General features: G+C 42.2%; 2 protein-coding genes across 9 annotated transcripts in view; one reads left to right on the top strand and one right to left on the bottom strand.

The window, feature by feature from the left end:
- The window catches only part of APBA2 (amyloid beta precursor protein binding family A member 2), a 186419-nt gene extending 175928 nt beyond the window's left edge, over positions 1-10491 (top strand). For all 7 annotated transcript variants that reach the window (XM_089781882.1, XM_089781878.1, XM_089781881.1 and 4 more), the window contains 2 exons: positions 7834-7974; positions 10115-10491. In XM_089781882.1, coding sequence (XP_089638008.1) covers positions 7834-7974; positions 10115-10186 — 213 coding nt within the window. In that variant the 3' untranslated portion in view covers positions 10187-10491. The remainder of the gene's footprint in view (positions 1-7833; positions 7975-10114) is intronic.
- Positions 10492-11435: 944 nt separating this feature from the next.
- ENTREP2 (endosomal transmembrane epsin interactor 2) overlaps positions 11436-16632 on the bottom strand; it is a 349968-nt gene continuing 344771 nt past the window's right edge. The window contains exons 10-11 of one of the 2 annotated variants that reach the window (XM_075897721.2): positions 15974-16302; positions 11436-13423 (exon numbers count right to left, since the gene is read on the bottom strand). In XM_075897721.2, coding sequence (XP_075753836.2) covers positions 13238-13423; positions 15974-16302 — 515 coding nt within the window. In that variant the 3' untranslated portion in view covers positions 11436-13237. The remainder of the gene's footprint in view (positions 13424-15973; positions 16303-16632) is intronic. The other variant, XM_075897722.2, reaches the window with a different exon arrangement.

The following is a 16632-nucleotide window of genomic DNA, read 5'->3' as shown; positions in this document are numbered from 1 at the left end:
CTGGCTCTCAGTGTTCTGTGCCGTTATTTAGCTCTAATTTACCCCTAAATGTCTTCTAAGAGCCCAGTAAGAAGTGAAATTGTTGGTAATGCTGCTAGACAGTCATAGAATCATGGAATCTTAGGGCTGGTAGAGACCTCAGGAGGTCCTCGAGTCCAGCCCCCTGCCCAAAGCAGGATCAATCTCAATTAAATCATCCCAGCCAGGGCTTTGTCTAGCCGAGACTTTAAACTTCCAGGGATGGAGATTCCACCCCCTCCCTAGGTAACCCATTCCAGTGCTTCACCACCCTCCTAGTGAAACAGTTTTTCCTAATATTGACCTCCCCATGTTTGGCAAATTCTCTGGTTTGGTGCTGGTCACATCCCAAGGGTGACGAATTAGAGAGGTTCAACTTGTAATGTCTTATTGAGCTAAATCTACTTCAGGGGGGAAGGAGAGGTGTGATTTTGGGGTAGCATGTTTTAGGCCCGGATGCTTATACTCTCCTCAGTTTGAGTTCTAGTCTGCTCTATCTAGTTTCCTTGTGAGCTTTTCTTTGTAGTGGTTGTTTGTTGTTCTGGTCTTTCTTTTTCACCCACCATGGAAAAGAGTTGCAGAACAAGGGAACAGAGCAACAAAGGATCCATTCCTGTTTTTGTCCATTGTAGTAATACTTATACTATCCAACGAAAACACACAATCTTTCTGATACAATTACCTATATTTAAATGGACCTTTTGGTGTTTTGTATTTTAATAACAAGCATTGGAAAGATGCTGCTGTCATCATGAGAAAGTTCAGCAGATTACATACTGATGCCTACAACTGATTGTTGCTGCTTCGCAGAATATGCCCCTTAATGAAGAATAGGTGTTTAAAGGAGAACATTCGTTTTAGATATTAGTTCTGTCTGGTGTGTGTGTGTAGTCCCTAAATAATACATAGGCTTTGTGCTGGCCTAATCCACAGGGATGAACAGGGATGTCAGCGAATAGACAATTATCAGCCTGCTGATAAGCCTGGGTTTATTGGTTAATCTTGTTGACTACACGCATCCCCCCGCTTTCTCTGCAGGGGAGCAGGAGCCAGTGCCCATGAGGAACTGTCTTAAAAGCCGGCTCCCCTTGAGCACTGGATCCGCCTGCTCCCCACTTCCACACCGCTGCCTCTGATACAGAGGCAGCAGTGTGGAGAGTGAGGAGGGCAGGTTGGAGCCACTATGGCTCCCTGTTCATGCAAGCTCCGCAGACTTGCCTTCCCTCCCCCTGCTGCCTCCTACAGAGGCAGCAGGAGGGGCAGGCAGGCACCAGTGCTGGGGGGAGCCAGCTTAAAAGCTGGTTCCCCCCAGCATCAGCTTCCCTGTGCCACTTGTTCTCTCCCCTCCCCCACACTGCCCAGGCTCACCGCAGACAGAGGCTGCTGCCACCCTCCGCTGCTGTCTCTGTATCAGAAGCAACAGCGTGGGGTGGTAGGGGCTCCCCAGGAGTGCACTGGCCGATGGCCCTGCCCCAGAGACTGTCGAATAGTCGTGTAACCACTAAGATTTCATGCGGTTACACGACTGTTCAGTTCACACGATATCTAACATCCCTAGGGATGAATTGCACCTGTTGTTATTGAAGTCCATTGTGATAGTGCTGGGTTTTCCTGGGCCATCTGTGAAGCATTTCATTCCCCTCCCCTCACCTCCATGTGCCCATGAGGCCCCACTTGCCCAAAACTCACCCACTGACCTGTTTGTGAGGCTGCCCGGCCTCTGCTGAACCAACCCCTGGCCTGGATCAGGAAGCCAGGAGATGGAGCCAGAGCACAACTTTCTAAGCAGCATGTGGGGCTAAGGCAGTCTTCTCTATCATAGCCCACTGGTCCTGGGCTTAGATGGGATGGAGAACTAAAGTGATCCTCTAACCAGCAGCTGTCTGTGGTTCAGAGGCCCTATTATACACAGGCCTACTGAAAATACAGGAGCAGCGGGGTGAGCTAGTGCTTAAAACTCAGACCTTGATATAGGAACATCTGTGCCAATGATTATGTTTATAGTGACACCCACCAAGACTTCGTCTACACTGCAGCACAATTTCAAAATCTACCGGGCTCGCTATTCTGACCTTCCACAAGGAGTAAGGGACGTTTCGGAATAGCAGTTTATTTCCAAATAAGTGCTGTGCAGACAGCGCCAAATTTTGAAATAAGCTATTTTGAAATTTATTCAAAATAAGCTACACAATTTGCATAGTTCAAATTGTGTAGCTTATTTTGAGCGAGGGGTGCAGTATAGGCTCACCCCAAGAATCCTTGCTCAGGTTAGACCAGATTCTAAAATGAGGATAAAATGTTACTGCTTTCCCAGCACACAAGTTATTGTAAAGGCTTTTAATTCTCTGTACAGTGCTATTAGCGCTCCAGATGGAATACACCAGAGAAATGCAGACCTACCATTGCCTTTGTGCTACCGGGCTGACAGGTCACCTTTCCGCTTGCTTCTGAAAGCTTGTACTGGAGGTGGGCCTGTAGGAATTTTTTATAGTGAGGAAAATGTATTTACAGGTTCTCTGGGCACATGCTGGCTTTTTCCTGTCTGATTATTATGTACAAATCCCCTGTGGCTGGTAATAAACTTCCCATTTTAACTCTGAGCACTTAAATGAAAAATCTTGTTTTGATAAGAGACCTTGTATGTACTGCAGTCTGGAGGATTTTGTCATCTATATGATTAGAAGATAAAAACGATCTGCAAAAGGTTGTTTTGTAGGAATGAAATCAAAGTTGCAATTCTGCGGATGGCTCTACTGTTGCCTTTAACCATGAAAAGGGTTCTGAAATGGTTCATGAACCACAGCAGACCCGAAGATCTAATTAAAATCTATGTGTTCAACAGCACAGCTCGTTCTGTTGTTTACAATACAAAAAAAAAAATCTTTCAAAAGGCTGAAGGTGCCTTCCCAGACAAGGAGCAGTGACTATAGAGGCATTTTACCTCCCATACATTGAGAGAGCTTTGACAGAATAGGCTAGGGTTCTATTGTATGTGGCACTGCATTTACAGAGCGAGGCTTCCAAGGAAATTGCCAATATTGTAAGGATATTTTTCATCCAAAGAAAGCCTTTCAACTCAGCCATTTCCAGTGCGTCCAGCTTGCCCCATTGCCTGTGTATTGTGCTTGTATCTGATTTAGGCTGCATGCTCTTTGGGGGGCACATACCATGTTTTATTATGCTGGTATTTAGCACTGAACAAAATGCTCAGAGCGAAACAATTAATAATAATGATTATAATTATGGCATTATAATAAGGATAGCGACTGCAAAAATTCCCATCAGGCCTTCTAAATAGTATTGATTCTTCCTCAGCTAAGATCACTATTTTTTCAGTTTAGAAATCAAAAGGCAATTCTACTGTTGTTGTCAGTATAGCTGCACCTCCGATATCCAAAATAAAGGCCAGGCCCTTCCTGCCTCTTACCAGGAGAAAGACTAGAAGACAGCACAGTCTTCTACAGAGTGTTTACTAAGGAAGAAGATATCATTTACTAAACTTCCCACGCGACTGTAGCTGATACGCTGCCGTTACTTGTCTGTTAGAAATAGAGAAGGGTGAATGCGGGATATGTCAGACACATTAAAAGAAAATGATTGATTTGGTGCCATTGTGAAGTAAATATCTCTTTTTCTATCCATCTCTAAGAATTTTTTACTTAAGGTAAAATCTGCTTCTTTGTTCCTGTTCCAAAGATTGTATTTTTTCCCTTTGAAGGGGTCAGGTTTTTTTGCCTCCCTTTATATGTATGCAACATAAATATATCCAATTACATACACTTGATATGCAATATAGAACATTGCACTCCAAGCAGGGCAAAAGGAGTTTGCATTTCTTTGGCATCTGTGCATCTGAAGAAGGGAATATTGTAGGCAAAAGCAGTTAGGCTGTGTCTACACTGCACCCCTTTTCCGGAAAAGGGATGCAGATTAGACACTTCGGAATTGCAAATCTGCGGGGGATTTAAATATCCCCCGCGGCACTTGCATTTACATGGCTGCCGCTTTTTTCTGACTTTGCTGGACCCCCCCCAGCAGACCAGGGGGACAGGAGCAAAGCCGCCCAGGTGGTGGGAGTCCCGCTGCCTGGGTGGCTTTGCTCCGGGGCAAACGAGCAAAGCCGCCCAGGCAGCGGGACTCCCGCCGCCTGGGAGGCTTTGCTCGGGTGTCCCTGGTCTGCTGGGGGGGTCCAGCGGCTTTGCTGGACCCTCCAGCAGACCAGGGAGACCAGGAGAAGCTTTTCTCGCCCTGGAGGACACGGAGAAAAGCCCCGTTCGTAAGTCGGGGACTGCCTGTACATGGGACAATGAGCCACACCCACTAGGTGTGTGGGTTACACTTGAGCAAATATTTTTGGGTTGCACAAATGAGAATACTGGAAATCTGAGCTTTGCAGGAATAATCGGAGCACCTGGACTTCAGAGGATAGGGCTAGTATCCATCCACTAGGGTTCTGGATCCTGTGTGAACTAAGTGCTTCCTTCAGTGCCAATCTAGACACTCCATGAAAGTCTATTCTATTATGCAAATGACTGCAGCTTCCCCTACGTAGAGGGAAACTATATTGAGGACTAAGCTGAGCCTTAGGGTAAACTACAAACCTGTGATCATCTAGTTTGACCTCCCTAGTAACCTTTCCCTCCCTGCCAGACTGGCAGAGGCTCCTTTTGAAACAAACAAGTAGGAGATGTTTGAAAGCCTTTTCTTCTTGACTTTAATGAAACTTGAAACATCAGCACTGCTCTAACATCATACAGAGGTTGCTTTGAAATTCCTTTGCTGCAGGGGTATTTTGATGAGTGACCATTCTAATCCAAACTAAAAATAAAAATGGGAGAAAGAGGAAGTAGGAAGCTGTTCTTTTCATTGCTCTTCAGAACAGATACTGTCTGACAGCTGACAGATGTGCCATTTTTCTTTTCTTGTTTTATATTGGATTTTCATAAGATAGTTAATATAAACAAATCAGTTGGAAAAAGAAGTAAAGCTAAACATGTTCCTCTAAATGTAAATCCACTGAAAGACAATTTCCAGTCTGTTTTACTAATCTCAATTGTACCATGCCGCCACTCCCAGCCTCGTTTTAAAACTGTGAAAGGGATTTTGTTACTTATTTGTAAGGGATCTCTGCTCTGAATTAGTAATCCATTTTACAGCCTGGCTCAGTCCTCTTCTTGCAACTGGATCCAAAGGTTGGATCCCACAGGGTTCTAAGTCCAGTTGGTCAAAGTGAATCTAGTAATTAGTTATAGCTCTGGACCTCTAGGGTGCATATCTTTTGTGTGAGCCTTTCCTGACTCACAGGATGCTACAGTCTGTCCGCCCCAGATCCTGGAACTACTGCCTGCACATGTGTTATTTACATACAGCTCCCCCAGAATAGCTCCAGTGTAACCCAATGACAGGAAGGCCAGGGCCACAGCCTTAGCACAGTAATTTATTAACCACAGTCACATCACTGTTTCAAAACCAAAGCAAACCACTAGAGAGTTACAGATCTTTGCACATAAGTCCCACAACACAGCCTCCCACCCTTTCTATGAATCAGGTCTTGCCATCATTTCAGGCTAGGCAGAGTCCTTCGGCCTACTGTTTCTCCACCTTGGTCTTCATTATGGCAATGAACATACCTCCCCTCCCCCCCGAGAAGCACCCCTTCTCTGTCCCTTTTTGCCTGGTGTTCTGTAGACCTGCTTGTACCCTGTCTCTCTCCAGACTCCTGTGGAGAGTTGATTGTTGATGGAAATAGGATGGTAGATGAGAGAGAATCTGACTCCAATGGCACACGTATATTGTCTTGAGGGCTTTCTAGAGATTGTCCTTCACTAACGCATTGAGCGCCTTTCCTGGCCAGAGTAGCTGACCGCCACATAGCATCGTAACCTCGCTTCGGGCAAGGTTGGACAAGAATTCAGCACATAACACAAATGCAGGTGATAATCCAAAATGGAGGCTGCCAATAGAGATCAAACCTACAGAGCCCCCTCTGCCCCACTCACCATTTCACCGCTAAACCAGCAGTCCTCCAGAACCCGGTATTGGCAAAAATCTCCATTCAAATGGTTCCATGGTAGCAGATTCGCTGTGTTGCTACCTTTATGTGGCAGTGGAAACTGAGTCTGATTAAAGACGGCAGTTTTTAAATCGCTATGCACTGCTGTGCTATTTATTTATTGTGACCTTTTAAACCTTTTCTGGGTTTTTTTGGGTTAAAGATTTCATTTTAGATTTAAAGAGATACTGGCAGAGTAAATGCATAGTAAAAGCAAAACTTTTCCACAAATGGTGCAGGGGGAATTAGGGCTTGGGCAGATCCATATGCATAGAGGCCAGGAACAAGATAACTGAAGAAGCACTGAATCTTGCGCCTTGATCTTGGACTACATGGAGAAAAGCACATTTTCATATAATGCGGTCTGACTCAGTCACAGACTATTGATGTAGAGAATCTTCTTGCTGGAGATGGAGCTGAGGCAGTGCTAAGTATTATTTTAATATAGATGTAGTCGTTTTAAAGATGCACTGTACCCCCAGGGGAGGCAACACTCAGGCTGGGCCCCTGGCCAAGCCATAAGAGCAACCCAGAGCGAGCTGTGCAGAGATTTAAAGGGCTCAGGGCTCCAGCCGCTGCTACTGCATCTGGAGCCCCGGATGGATCACTAGGCCCTGGAGCAGTTGCTGCCTTTGCCCTCCCTCCCCTGTCAGCGGGCCTGAGTGTACCCAGAAATTACCACAGCAACCTTGACTCGTATGCTCCAATCAGCACCTCCGCATCAGAGTAGCCCTCACAGGGAACACACCCAGCACAATGTCATTCCAACTTACCATGTTTCTCATTCGTTACTTAGTCACTTCTATAGACACATTTACCTACCATGTAATTTTGGAAGGATTAACTTGTGGAAATCTAGGTTAAGGTTTAATTTGGAGTGTGCATATGTCTGGACAAAAGGAACATAGAGTCTGGTGAGATTTTTTCCCTCCATTTGGTCTGCTTGAGTTCAGTAAACCACTCGTCTTCTGCCTTTTCCTTGTTTTTGCGCAGGCCTGAAACTTCAGGTAGTGCAGCTATTTTATATTGCATTGGGTGAGCAGTTGACAGTCATAAATTCCAAGCCACCTAATCCTACTGCATATTCCAGCTCCTTAGGAATGAAGGACAGAATTGTGATGCTATTTTCAAAAATTAAAACAAAACAACTCTTCAAGCTTAAAATTAGACTCAGAATTTTATTTTTCTACAGGTTGAATCTCCCTAGTCCAACCCTGGCACGAGGGTGTTTGCCGGACCAGGGGAGGTCAATTCTGGTCCCCTGCTGCTGGCCTCCAGGCTCTCCTGGAAAGCCACCAGCCTCCTAGCTGCTGTGCTCCTCTCCTGGTTGCACTCTTGGCCCCAGCCCCAACCTCTGGCTCCTCTCCAAGCCATGCTCCCACCTCAGCCAGACTCCCAGCCCCAGCCGTGCTTCCAGCCTTGGCACCTTGCTGGGCCATGGATGTTGCTGGACCAGCAAGGTCATACATGCAGTCACATCTTTTGGAGTCATTACAAAACTCCTGTTTAAGAAAAGGTAGAGGGACATGAGCTAACATGCTAAAGCCATGTGGGCATACAAGTGGCAGCTCAGGTTAACTGTTGGAATGCACTCCTGCCCACCCTCCTAGGCACGTACGTAGGAGGCTAGCCAGACCCACCCCTGGCTACGCGGCTATCCTAGTGCACTGGCTCATGCCACACTAAACCGTTTGTCTGTCCAGTTCTGAGTGACCTGTTACAGCTTAACAACTGTTAACTCAATTAAACTCTGACTTTGACAGATCTGCAGCTTGATGAGAGGTGGAATAGCCGAACGGGGAGGTGTCCGAGTAGGGCATCGCATTATTGAGATCAACGGGCAAAGTGTTGTGGCCACTGCTCACGAGAAGATAGTACAAGCCTTGTCTAACTCAGTGGGAGAGGTAAGGAACATCTGAATTTCAAATACTTTGCTAAAGTATTGCAACAGGTAAGTAAAGTATCTCTCTATATACTTGGGTTCCTGCTGTTGAAAACAATATGGTGTTGAGACTGTATTAAACCCCCAATATCAACTTTTAAAAGTAAAGCAGTTGTGACTACATTATCTGCATTTTCCATTAGTTTTTAAGAGAGATTTTCCTGACTAATTCTGAAGTATGAAGCTGCAGTCCGGTATCAGCCTTCGATAGGTTAAGAAATCGATCCAAGCAATAGCTATAAAAATGTCTCCCCTCCATTTTAGATTTACCAATCATAAAATAGACAGAGGTGAAAGAGTAAGACTAATATTTTAAGCCTTTCATTTTTGCTGAAATTCTTTGACTTGGTTATGGAATGGGGTAAACACATCTCTGTTCCTCACCATTTAACTGAGGTGTGTTGGTGATCTGCCTTCTCATTTCTTTTGAATGTCAGGTAGCACCATTATGCTCATCCCATAGAAATCCTGACTAGGTACTCCAGCAAATTAGCAAAACTCTCCCTTCACAAAGCCATGGGGTTGTCTTCACTACAGCCAGGATCAATGCTGCAGCAGTTGATCCACTGGAGGTCAGTTTAGCAGGTCTAGTGAAGACCCACTGAATCACTGACTCCAGTATTCCCACCAGTAGAGATGAGTAAGGGAATGAACAGGATAGGTTCTCCCGTCGGCCCAGAGCAGTGTGGACCCTGCGGTAAGTAGATCTAAGCTATGGCGATTTGAGTTACGCTACCAATGTAACTCAAATTGCATAGTTTAGATCAATTTGAACCCCTAGTATAGACCTGCCCTTAAGTTAACTGCATTTGTATAGGGAATACTACACCAGTGGGGGGATAGAATTCACACATCACACAGCCCTGTGGCCGGCAGAGCCAGTAGCCGATGCCTCTTCCTTCCTCTGGTGAGGGTGGTCTAGTACAGAGAACTTCCTTTACTCTCCCCACAAGGAAGTAAAGCAGCATTTCAGTACGGGTTGGTGAGGGTCATATGTGGCAGTTGACTCCTTATGAATTGGCACAGTCCCTACTTCTAATGGTGAAATTATGATAACTAATACAGAGCAGTGCACACACATTGTATGGATGTATTTAATTTTTCATTGTGGAGCTTTAATGTGGAAAAAAATCTGTGTATCTAAAAATCTTAAAATGGAAGCTTATTGCAATTAAAACATAGCCAAAGTAATTTATGATTTTTTTAAAAAACTGTAGCTAAAGTTTGAGCTAAGTAACTGTAAATTTATAAAAGTCTATGGCCTGACTGTTCAGTGTCTGGTTTTTTAAAATAGTCTGACAAGTGCAGATTATCATGAATTTAAAGTTTCACTTTAATCTAAAATCATGCTGGGTACCTTGGTGTTTGTATTGTATGGCTCTTGCAAAGAGGCAGGTCCCTCCATGCTGCAGGTTGTTTGTTTCTAATACGAGACAAACAAGTTTGTTATGATTTGTTTATACAATGCCATGTCTTCCACAGTATTAATGAAATCTCTGCTAACCTCCCACTTTTCCTAGTATTTTCCAGTGTTAATGCCAGATGCTTCCTTTATTTGACACCTTTACTCCTATCAGAGCCCAGTCACCCTAGCTAACACACGATTGAAAATAATACTGCTTGCAAATTGTTGATTTAGTAGGAATGGGGAAACTTGGATTCTAAATCTGAATGCACTTTAACATTGTGGGTGGTGAAGTTCAAACAATGTACAAACGTTCACATTCCACTTTAAGATATAGTGTGTGTAAATGAATGGACAGAGAAAGGAAAATCCAGTGCCAGGCAATATTTGAGTGAGTATGCAGGGTGAATTTTTATGTACATGAAATTTTCTTCCTGGCTAATTTCCTTAGCTTGGACAGTAGTGGTTGAAAGGAATTGGTGTAGTTGGTTTTCAGTTGCTTTTGCTATTCTGATACGTTTGCATTTAAAAACAAGCAACCCCTGCCCATGAACCCTGCTCCTTCAATTCACAGCTCTAGGTAGAAATCAGAAATCCCTCCCCTGAGGTCAGTCAATGCAGTTTGTGATATATGTATCAGACTTGTAGTAAGTTTCAGCTGATACTGATACTATATTTTATATAAATCAATTGACAGATTCATATGAAGACCATGCCAGCTGCAATGTTTAGGCTTCTAACTGGCCAAGAGACACCCTTGTACATCTAGCACATATGGCTGTCTCCCTCAACAAACAAACTAAATGATTCCATCAAAGCTGAAGTCTACACAACAGAAGAAAGAATTTTGTATCTTATATAAATGAAAGGCTTTGAAATAGGACCTGAAGACTCTTCAAATTGAATGGCCAAGCATCTCTTCCTTTTCTCTTCCTTGCCAAAAAGTGATGACCATCTTTATCAAGGACAATAATCACTGACAAAATCTTTGTAAGACATAGTATTTTGCAACATCTTCTAAACTCTTTTCTCATTGAAACTTTAACATATTTATTTGTAATCTTCATGTGGCATGGTGTACAACATATGTCTGTCATACTTGATGATGTGAGAATGAGTCAGCAGAAAATTTACTGCAAAGATAATGAAACAGCAGCCTCACATTAAAAAAAAAAAAAAAATCCAAGCCCCATGTAATGGTCCACCACAGGGTAATGCATAATTTGAAAGCTGATCCAGGGCAGATGGCATTTTAAAATTTCAGTGATTAGGAATGTGTGCTGTTAGATTCTAATGTAAAGTAAAACAGTTGTAGTACTTGGTATAATTACGTTACATTTGTCATAATGGTAAGTATGCAAAAATGTGAATATAAGTGTATAACACAAGAACAGGAAAGTGTTTCTTATGCTAAATAAAGAATAAATGCCACAAATTTTAAAATATTTATTTACATTTATTTTTAATTTTCATGGTTTAACACAACTACTTCTCTGATACTTAAATTTGTTCCACAGTTTGTGTAATATTTATTATCTTTTGATTTACACTAGCTCAAAAATTTGAGAGACATACTTAGTCTTTTATAAAAACATTCTTGTTCCTGAGGCATTGTTCTGAATGTTTATTTCTGGTGAAAGAAGAGAAACTAGCACCATCAGCAGTATTAGAATGTGTATAGATTAACTAAGTAGTAGTAAAGTTGTATTCATGATGAGAAATTGTTCATTAATGTAACTGTCTTGATTTTTGGGGGGGTGGGGCGTGAGGAAGGAGGGCAAGGCCTTGAAGCAAATACACTGTGACTTTAGAAGCCTTACCATGCAGTAACTAAAGCATTAGGATTACTGTATTTTAAGGAGTAACATATATGTTGCATGCAACTGACCTTAGGAAAGAATTAACCCTAGTATCACTAATAAATCTGGAGTAATAAAGACAACTTGCTTATCTTGTTCATTCTGTTAGTAAGAATTCAAAAATCTTACTAGAAATATCCCCATTTAATTCTTCATCTAAGTGCAGTTGCAAAGAATCAAATAGTTGGACTCCGCCTGCTGCCTTGAAGTCAAATTATAGTAGGTGGTGTATCTGTGGAATTCATGGTAAATGGATGCTTATGTTACCCTACCTTGTTGCCACTGGATGTCACTGTAGCTTCACACCAGTGTAGCTGAAGCAGCATCAACTTAACGCATAGTGGTGTTGATGATTGACAAACATACATTCTGAACTAAAGCTACCCATCTCTAGCTACGCATCTTTGCAACCTTTTCACAGATTGTATGCCAAGTTTAGAGTGACACAAATGGAAACAGGCAAGCAATTAAATGCCAGAGATGTGTTTATAAAAGTTAAAGTTTTGCACATTAGACTGGATTCCTTATGTGAACGCTGTTCTTTTCCTAACACTGTTCATGCACTTTCCTATCTCTGCTGACTTGTAATTTGTACTGCTTTGTTCTCAAAGACCTGGCAGGCAGTGTCTGCTGTTGGTATGGTTGAGGTTTTGTAGTGCAGAACTACTAGAAGACAATTTTAGTAGAAAAATTCTTCTTCATGCTAACAAATTGATGCTAAAAATCTATGTAGATTCAGAGTTTTAAAGAGGTTTTCGGGGCCCAGAGCAAAATCTGAAACTGAGTCCCCTCACCTCCCTCCAAAGTTACCATGAAAACGAAAGTTTGAAGAGAAGGAATGAGAGATGGTCGGTGAGGATCCATGGCTGCTCTCCCCACAAAGTAAGGGGAGCTGTGGCCCCTCCACTGGTGGGAAAATATCCTCCTACCCTATTCCTAAATCTGCACAGTTTCAGACCTGCCAGATAACCCTGGTAGCAGTAGGATCTGGGCTAGCCATGATGGGGGAGTCACCGCCCATACTACCAATATTGGGTACCAAATCTGAGTGGCTCCATAACCCTGTGTTCCAAGCTATAACGCCACTCACTCAAATTTGGCTTAGCTGCCCTCTTCATTTTGGGGGACCTCTCAAACAAGGTGGGAGAGCCTTTTGTACTCCCTACCCCTGCCCCTTGGTAGCCCTGTCTGGATTCAGCTCAGTGGTTGTACATGAAAGGTTATGGAAGCCAGCTTTTAAGCAGTTCCAGCAGCACAATGGCTTTGTCTATGGTGCAATTGTAGAACATCGTTTCTAGTGAATTTAGACCTCAATTTAAAATGGCATCTCCCAAACCAAACTCATGAGCATTCAGAACAAAGCAAAAAATAAACCATTGTGCAGCCTTTACTAGAATGTAAAAGGGCACGAGACATTTGAGGAAAAAAAACAGCTCTAGCAGAAGACAATTAGCTTAGCATCTTGAAACCTACGTACACTTAGCTATGGCAACAAAGGGACCAGTGAAAGCAACTATGCTCCTGTAATAAGAGCGAATGTTTGTATTTCTATCCAAATCCGTTTTTGCGGAAGCAAAGTCCAGAAATACTTTTTATTAAAACACTGATGATAGTTAAAATTCATTGAGGTACATTAAATAAATGCAACTTGTAAGTTGTACAAAAGGTCTCTTGGTGATAGTTTTCAGGAAATGCTACAGGGCTGCAGCATCTCCGTTGATACGTTCAAATCAATGTATATCTGGGAAAACGTTTTTACAAGTTTAATAATAACCCTATAAATTTTGCAAAATTGCAGGGCTTAAATTTACATTCAGAAAAAGCTGGGTGTTGCTTTAAAAAGTGTAATTCCAGAATGACGACACCCTTTTTCCTGTCTAAGCCATCCCTCATTTGCATTTCTCTGCTGGAGTCTTCTCTTTGCTGGAATCATCTTTTCCTAACACACCTGTAAGCTGTTGTCAAAGGATGGTCTCCCGACAAACTCCAATCAAACTGTGTGGCCTGTCCCGCTCTAACCTGCGAGAGATGTGGGACCTGCGTAAGAAGGCAACTGGAGAACTGAGAGCACCACAACTCTGAAGGTGAAGATCTTCTTGAAGTCGCTTTCTAGAGGTGTTCACATTCTGCCGGGAACTTGTAATTACCTGATAAGAGGAGAGCGAGAGGAAGGAAGAAGACAGGTTTGTTGTACTGCAAAGGGTCAGTCATTTACTGTAACATTTTCTGCTCATTCCGTTGTATTGAATTTTACCTAGTATGAGAGTTATTAACTAGGAGCTAAATGTGTGGGCTCATGATTGCACCCTACTGATTAGCACACAGAGGGCAAAATCCTGATACGACTACCAGCCAGTGCCCTTTAATTCAAGTGGGGGGAGCTCTGCTTTTGCTACTGGAAATTTCTGCTTCATGCAGTACTAGCACTAAGTAGCTGCTGCTAGGACAAAGAATATAGAAACTTCCATCATCCTTTAAACAAATACTGGTTTAAAGAAAAAAATCTTCCATCTACTCATCTGGGGATGAATTGGTAACTGGTGGCCTTCCGAATGGTCAGACCTGGATGCTGCTAGACAGGAAGCTGGAGCTATCCTGGTGTGACCATAGGCTCTTATCCTGCTTTGATCTCCTTCACACAGACTTCTGTTGGGTTAGGGGAGATAAAGCACTGCTGTGGTTGGCCTTAACTGATCACTGAGTAGGTGATGGAATTGTGACTCCTGTTGAAGCATGAAGGAGGGGAATTAGAGAGGAGAGTATTTTCTTAGAACACAGCTTTTACCTTTTAGGCCTCAGGTTTAAGTCTGAAACAATGAAACTCCATCCACTTGCTTTGAGGGAAGGTCATGTGTTTTGAGGAGGGGAAGAGAGATTGATTTTTCCACCCATTAACTGTGTGTTCTCTCTCAAAACCACTTAGAGCAAACCTTTTGTGAAGTAGCTGGTCACTTCCATTTACATGTCTAACTCTGAATTGTATAATGGTTATTAAAAAGCTCTCAGCTTCAAGAGGAGCTTGACGGAGCTGCTTGGGCTTTGAGTGACGGTTAATGTTTGTAGATTGGAAAAATAACTTTACTAAGATTGCTCCCTTTGAGCCAGTCATGTGTCTCCCAGGAGCTCAAAAGTCTACTCTTGATAAAGTTGCACGATTAGTTTCCGTTTTTACTGTCTAAAACACTCAGTCTGTAGTATTTTTCTTTTTGAGAAGTTATGGCTTTCCATTATAGCCCTAACAGACTGTTTTCAGCTTTCTAACCTTTGGGAGTTACTGACCTATAATGATTGCAAAGCAATAAAAATGTTAATGACATAAGGCCACTGTGGAATTCTTACATTTCTCAGGGTATTACTGCTTTTCCTTTGCTGTATCTAGATATATTAAAGTTAGTATTTAACTTTGTTCTGCTTCCCAGCTAGCAAAGGGCTAGTGCAAATTATCTCATGATCAGGGCTTGGTCAATAGTGATACTTAAGCTTCTCTCATAATATTATTTGATAACCACTATATCATATATTAAAAAACATGAAGTTTTCCTACTGCTGAGGAAAGAAGTGGACAAGCAGGCAAATGTGATATAGACAATGATATCCAGGATATGAGGTTACTCTCTTTTATATATCCCTCAGTTCTGCATATAGAATCCTACGACAGTGGGCTAGCTTGTCTCTCAGAGCTACATCTACACTGCAACACTATTTCAGGATACTGGAGTATCCCAAAATAGCTATCCCATGTCTTCACAGCAAGCCCATTGTTTCAAAATATAATAGGCTCACTATTCCGACACCCCTGTAAACCTCATTCCATGAGGAGAAAAGACATTTTAGAATAGTGGGTTAATTTTGAAATTTGGCGCTGAAAGTACAAAATAAGCTATTTTGAAATAAGATTGAAATAAGATATGCAATTTGCATAGCTCAAATTGTGTATCTTATTTCTAGCTACAATGCAGTGTAGATGCACCCAGACAGCCTCCCAAACCATTGAGAGAAGAAAACTCCTTTTCTACAGCTGCTATTTTTGTAACCCAATGAATAAGAGGTCAAACCTGCAGTCATAGTCAAATAAAACCAATAGGCATTAGAAAATTAAGTGATCAAAAGTGTTCATTTTAGATTTTAAAATATATATTAAGTTTAATGCATTGTTCAATACTTCTTATTTTCATAGTTTCTTCCTCTGTTCTTAATTTTGAGAATCAGAATTTGCCAGCTTCCTAAATCATAACCAAGCCAATGTTCATCTTCTAGTAAGAAGCATGAATGAGTGCCGGCCTTCTACAGAAGAGATGCCAATACACTTGCCTATCTACCCATTCTTGACAGTTGGTAGACTGCATCTCTCCCTTCTGCTATCCAAATCTATCTGCCCCAAAATGCAGCTGAGCTTCACTAGGTCAAGAAACAAAAGCTCCAAGTCAGTTTCCAAACCTTTGTATCCTCAAATACTTTTCCCTCTTTCACCTTACAGTTGAAGAAAGTAAACTTAAAAATCTAAGGTGAGAGTTCCCTATAAATCTTTAAGAGCAACATGAGTATAAATTCCAGCCCTATGAAGTTTAGTCCTAAAGGCCATCTCTAAAATCATGTCTTGTTCAGTTCAAAATATGTCATGGCTTGACAAAATTATTAATCTAAAGCCATCTCAAGACACAGTTCCCTGCTTACTACAAACATCATAATGGTCCTACCTGGTCTATAATGTTGGCACTGAAGATGGCTTCTTCCATGTGTCTCTCATCAGATTTGATTACAGATCTTATGCTGTTCACCACGTGCCGCACTTCTGGAGGGAGATTACAGTTTGAATGTTCCAAAAATTTAGCCACCAAAATTTTTGTGTCTTTATAGGCCTTAATGTCTACTAAAGAGTGTGGTCGCTCTTTGGAGATTGTGTTGCAGGCCTTTGGCTTTAAATGTAGGTCAGTTTTCCTTGTCTCTCTTTGTTTTCCAGTGGGTAGCAAACGGCTTACAGAATCCTGGCAAGCAGAGGCAGCCACATGAGAACTAGAAACGGGAACTAAAAATAAAGGGGGGAAAATGAATCTTTAAAGAAAGGTGTGAAATCAAACATCCTTACAGGGGAATTGTTATAACATTCAGTCTACAGCCTACAGCCTACAACTCCTAGTAGGTTCATGGTGCAACAAACTTATAAAACAAAGGAAACATTTTAAAACAGCTATTTTAAAGATTTCTAGTAATGGAATTGAATGCTGGTGAAACATTTTATGCTGTTGTTCCTGGGAAAGTCCTCTATTTACCCACGGAAAGGGTGCAGCACATAATAGTAGGGCAACGTTCCTCCCCTGGGACCACATCAGAGAGTGGATAGTTAAAAATCTTCAGG

This window comes from Pelodiscus sinensis, chromosome 14, assembly GCF_052426305.1.
Source record: "Pelodiscus sinensis isolate ZL-2025 chromosome 14, ASM5242630v1, whole genome shotgun sequence".
In the NCBI taxonomy this organism is placed as follows: domain Eukaryota; kingdom Metazoa; phylum Chordata; order Testudines; family Trionychidae; genus Pelodiscus; species Pelodiscus sinensis.
This window is presented reverse-complemented; position numbering and strand designations above follow the sequence as displayed.